At 44.1% G+C, this 6,000-nt stretch overlaps 1 protein-coding gene across 1 annotated transcript in view; it reads right to left on the minus strand.

Annotated features, from left to right (window-relative positions):
* Positions 1-5,376, minus strand: part of DIAPH3 (diaphanous related formin 3) — a 236,270-nt gene extending 230,894 nt beyond the window's left edge. Inside the window, exon 1 of the mRNA XM_084520348.1 lies at positions 4,966-5,376. Coding sequence (XP_084376474.1) covers positions 4,966-5,106 — 141 coding nt within the window. The 5' untranslated portion in view covers positions 5,107-5,376. The remainder of the gene's footprint in view (positions 1-4,965) is intronic.
* Positions 5,377-6,000: the final 624 nt, after the last annotated feature.

Below are 6,000 nucleotides of genomic sequence, written 5' to 3' on the forward strand. Positions count from 1 at the left end.
CCTTTTCCTCTTCCGGCAAGGATGCATGAAGTAAAACCAGCTGCTAGTAGCATTTGAGGGTATAGAGATGTGGAAAATAACATTGAGTCAACAACAAATATTTTATCAAACTGTACGCTACGTTGATCTCTTTTAATGTCCTTCCAAAAAAGAAGGAAAGAAAAATCACACACAAATAAAAACACCACACACATAGAGCTTGATACATAAAGAACAGCTTACAGACTACACAAGAGAAGAAAGAAAATAGAGGAATTTAAACAAGACGCAGTGAGTTTTAGAACTGGACGACTTAAGCCTGGATGTTGAAATTGTACATCTTTAGGTGAGGTAACGTACATATAATCACACAAACCCACAGTACCATTTTAAACTAGAAGGAGAGAAAGAACTTATCACACACTACCATTGATTCTATCACCAAAAAGATTCAATACAAGCTGTTTTTCCCCAAACACAATCCCACAGTAGGAGCACAACTGCAGGTTGGTTGTAAGGAAGCCCGTGGACTCAGTCACAGAGACGTAAGTTAGGTTATAACAGTGGATGTTATTACTTCAGGAGCTCCTTTGTCACAATATTCCCTCTGTAATTTTGCTACCTCAGTCTGTAAGTGCACTTTAGAAACTGCAGTATAACCCAACAGCATCTCATACTTTTAATTTCCAATATACTACTTCAGCATTTATTTAATGGCTTTTGCACACATACACTCTTTCTTTGTTGCTTGCAAAGTAGTTTGAAAAGCAATTAAGGGCAAAATTATCTTAACATGACAGTTTCTACATAGCAATATTCTTTAGACATTGATGAGTTAAACTCAAAATTGGTGCTTACAGGTAAGATTATATAACAAAGTGCTAGAACACAGCACTAAAATTTAATTTCATAACCCACAGTGTTAATTCATGCCAACAAAAATAACAGCATGAGGAATTTACAATTTTACAAAGCAGCAATAAAGTGTTTTAGGTAACATCTGTTCAGCAATCATTTCTTTAAAAGACTAATTTAGATTCAAGGTCTTACACTGCAGCGTAACTGCAGCAATAACTCAGTCACTTCATAATTAAAGATATTGACACAGATCGGTCTTACCTTTCTCCTCTTCGCCAGTCAAACAGAAATGCTTTTGCTTTTAACTACATCTTTCTTTGATTTATAAACACTATTAAATGCAAGTGTTAATTTGTCTATTTTTAACAGATTGGTGCAAACAAGAAAGTTTCTTGACTCATACAAATTTCATAAAGAATTTAATCAAAAACATAACCTGAAAGTCACTGAGGACTAGTCAATGATATACTGATATTAATAGAAACACTTCTAACTTCAGTGAGGAACTGAAGTTGACATTTTGAGGACTAGCACCTACAAGGTGCAGTCCTGGTAAAGTGCAACTAAAAGTCACTTAATCAAGTCATCCAGCATCCGCTTCTATGATTTCCTAATTTTTATTTTTTGATACAAAATATATCATGGAGAGGAAGTGGCAAACAGTTGCTCAGTGAATTTCCAAGATTTCCTACTCGGTTGACCCATACATGGAAACAGGTACAACCTCATCCATCCTTCAGTCCATTTCTGGTTTTTTTTTACCAACCTCTAGCCCTCAACGGTGAACTTTCAAAAAGCTAAACTACCACAGTATCATAGCCAATCTTTCACCCTTCCAAGAATCCCACTCTTCCAAAACAATGGACCTGTTAAACACAGCCAAGCAAGTAAGTGCTTCAAAACTAACCACCACTCTTTTTTTTTCTTCTCTCCTGAGTGTTATTATTCAGTAAAATAACAAAGAACTGAGGAACTACAACTCACATTCACTTCTTCTAAAAACTAGTTTATTTGGGAATGCAGTATTTCAAGAAGACATTTAATTGGAATTAACAACTGTTTAGCCCAAAGACTCTTCCTGCCTCCTCTAAATGAAGTGGTAAAAATCAAGAGTTTTTCCTCCTGCTAAACAAGAATATTCTTAAGGGAAGAAATAAAAAAAAAAAAAGTGCATGTTAACACTGTCAATTTTGTTAACCAGCAATCCAATTTCACCTTAAGGTCTGTCAGGGAATGAAACTCTTCTCCAGACTGGCCTAACTACTGTTGATTCGGTAGCTCCCAAGTGATTGATCAATACGTTGCATTGATTGGAACACACCAACTTGGAATTTATTTTGAAGTCTTTGTCCTAAGAAAAATTAGACTAATACAATCTGGATGACTTTAGTTCACTGAATCTAATGGCTAATTTTAACCGCATTTGATAAATGTATAATACATAAGAAACATAATTCAGGTTAAATGAAGAAGTATTGCACTCTAAGTATGCCAAACCCAGAAAAGGCTCACCCTGTATTTATGACTGGATTATAGATAATTCAGCAGGGTGAGGAGAGGTTTTATGTATTCTGACACAAAATTAATTTAACTAATGAAAGTATATTGAAGATGTATTACATGGAAAGTTAGATATGAACAAGTCAAGGCATACATACCACTTGTCCCACCATTCATCCCCACACCCACAAACATCTCTTAAGAAAGCAGGAGGTTGAGGGGAAAGAATTTATCAATTTTAGTTTTAAGAAGTGATGAATATTCTGTAGGTCAATATCTTAGGGCAGAAATCTATGATACGACAGAAAGAAAAAGCATTTCTCTTAGTACCCTCCAAGTGACCCAGCCTGAATCAGAGAAGCTGGTTAAGGTCTACAACCATTAACGTTATTTAGATATTCACAACCTGTACTACCATGTCTGTTTCTTCAACAGAAGATTATTATTTGGGACAAACCAGGAATTAGAGACTACAGTTCAAAGGTTATAGCAACTACAGCAAATTCTTAGATTTTGGGGCATGGAACTCCCTGCTGCTCTTTAGCAACCATTAACTTCCACAAGTCAGATTGGCAAAATACACTCCTCCCAGCACTTTATATGAAGGCAGAGACAAAATCCCCATACTCTGCTCAAGGAATATCAACTCTGACTTTTTAAGGGTTTCTGCATGCTAATAGCGTATCTAGAACACAGCCCAGGTTAGAAAGAGAAATGTCATTCTTCAGTCCCATATTAACATCCCAGGGCAACACGTTTGCTTTGAGAGTACTTATCAAGATGTAGTATGGGACTTTCAAATACTTTTGAAAGCTGCAAACACAAGGCATTCTCGTGAATTCAGGACATTCTCAGTCATCTCTATTTACAGAGTTTTGGAAACCAGGGGAAAAACAAGTAAAGCCACACCCTCAAGATGACTGCATAAAAAAATGAAGTAAAATTCCCAAATTCAACTTCATTTGCTTTCTGTGGCTTGGTGTATATATATATCTATTAATACTGTAGCCTCAAGAAGTCAGTCAGCTGATGCCCACATCTGCACATGCTCTAAGCCCTTCTTGATACGTGCCTAGACTTTCCAGGCCAGACAAAACAAGCTCATCTGCACTAAAAGAGAAGCATCCTTTCACTAAAGAGCCAATCTGACTTCATCTCCAAAAATAAATCTCAGTGGCTTGCATCACATATCTGGCAGTGTTATAATTCCTACAAGTTTTTGTATTTCTATTTTAACACATGGTCAGAGGGAGGACAGGGGATTGTTGGCAACACCTTAATTCCTTCTCTTCCCCCCAACCATGTGTTAAAACAGTGGAAAGGATGGCAATATCCTATTTGAATAAGAACTTAATAGCTGTTTTATCACTAGTAAATAAAAGATCTTGACCTCAGTACTGCTGTCAGTCTCCAATACAAACAAATCTGCGTCTCACAGGAATAACCCAGCCCTCAAGCCACAGAGCAGTAACACCCTCCAATCTTTTGGAGTGGGCAGACCACACAGGTCTTCCCGCAGGGCCTCTAGGCTGAAGAATGTTCCCCGATACATCACCTAGCCATGTCAGCTGCATGGTTAAAATGCAAGGACCTGTAGCACACTTAACCAGTTATGGAGATGAGCACACAGCTCTTGGCCACAGTTCAAGACCAGGCTGGATGGGGCCTTGGCCAACCTGATCTAGTGGGTGGCATCCCACTAGATGAGCTTCAAGGTCCCTTCCAACCCGAGCCATTCCGTGATTCTGATTCACACATTCAATTTTAACATGCAAAAATAGGCATGAGGCCTTTGCTTGAACAGCAATAAGAAAGCAACCGCAACACACAAAGGATTCCAGGAACCAGGAACGCCATGAGCAACTTGTGACCTTCCCAAACAGGTTTGTCCAGCCAGCAGTTTAATATCACCTGTTGGCTAGCTGTAACTAGCTGCATGTGAAGTACGGCACAGCTTCCCAAAAGCTCCAGTGACAGCTACTCAGGTACTGTACATTGTGCAAAGAGGCCTTAGAGTCAGGAATGCAATACACAAGTATTAGGGTAATTCTCCTGTAAGTGCATAGCACAGCCCAGAGCACATGAACTGAGCATAAAAACTAATGTGTATCACGTCAATATGAGCATGCCATGCAGCTGGTCTGTGTGTGGTGGATGCAAGACTTGTAGAAAGTGTATTTGTCCCAGCTTTAACATTTGGAAACCTCAGGTAGATTTTAGCCAGCACATCTTACATACACGTTATTTCATAGGCAATTGTTTGCTCTTTTGAGCTGCCCAATTTCTTGGTGCGCTAACCAAACCTTGTAAAGGCATGGTTAGGAAGAGCTAAATACTTTAAACTTAAGGGTCAGTTTTTCACTAGAGAGGTCACATCACCATGACAAAACCAAACGTGACAGTGCCAGTAGGAGTACCATCGCTTCAGGGCTGGAGACCTCCTGGACACTCCACAGCCACTAAGAAAACAAAGCTTCGCCAAAAAGAGACCTGAAAGCGTGTGCTGCAAGAGAAAGCCGTGCCCTTTGAGGAAGGCCAAGCAGAGGGGACGGGGAGCAGGAGGGCAGGCAGGGGACAGGCTCCTCGGCCGGGAGGGGGGGGGGGGGGGGGAGGGAGGGTTGTACTCACGAATTTGGGCTTCCTGCCCTCCGCGGCCTCCGGGGCGCTGCCGGCCCCGGGCGGGCCCTTCCGACGGAGCCCCCCGGGCTCCCTCCCGCCGCGGGATGGCGGCGAGGAAGGGGCGCGGTAACGGGGCCGCTGCGACTCCATGGCCGTGCCCGGGGGAGGAGGAAGAGGAGGATTAGAGCGGCTTAAGCCGGGCAGGGCGGCAGGGAGGGGGCTGGGGGTAAAGCCGCCGCCTCCAGCCGGCGGATTTCCAGGCGGCAGCCCCTAATCCCGGAGGGGGTGGCGAAGTGGGGCAGGGATGGGGGTGAGGAGGGGAGAAGGTAGAGGGGGGTGTTAACGGCCAACGGCCGCTCCCTAACGGCCGCCAACGGCTGTCAGCGCCCGGGAATGCGTGGCCGCTGCCGCCGCCGTCCGAATCGCCCCGCCACTGCCTCGGTCCCGCCCCCCGGCCTCCCCGCGCCAGCCAATCGGCGGCGGCGGAGCGGCGGGGGCTCGTCGCGGTTGGCTGGCCTCCTGCCAATCTCCTGTGAACGGGCTGGCGCGGGGTGATAGTGACCGCACCTGGTTATGTGCACCCCCCCCGTCCCGCCCCCCCTCCACGCGGACTACGTATCCCAGAGAGCACTGCGGCACGTTCCCGCGCAGGGAGGCGGTGGCCGCGCGGCGAGAGGCATGACGGGAGTTGTAGTCCCGAGCAGCCGAGCGGGGTGGGGCGGGAAGGGCACGGTCTGTGGGATGTCGAAGAATATTTTGTATTATTTTGGTGTGGTTTAATTTTGGCCCTAATAAGTTTTACCCCGCCACTTAAAGCGAAGGAAGAGGTGGCTTGTGGCGCTTTGCCCTGAGAGGGTGGTTCCCTCAGTGGTGGAAGGGTGTGGGCATTTAGAGATAAACACAAATAAACGATAAATTTGTGCGCTCACAGAACGGTGTATGGCTGTCTGACACACGTGTGTTGGTACGGCCTCTTCAAAAGCCGAGTAACCCAAGGGAAAGGTTGGCCCTACAGTAAAGAGCAGCAGTATTTGCACTGACCAG

The sequence above is a fragment of the Aythya ferina genome, assembly GCF_964211825.1.
Source record: "Aythya ferina genome assembly, chromosome: 1".
Taxonomy (NCBI): Eukaryota; Metazoa; Chordata; class Aves; order Anseriformes; family Anatidae; genus Aythya; species Aythya ferina.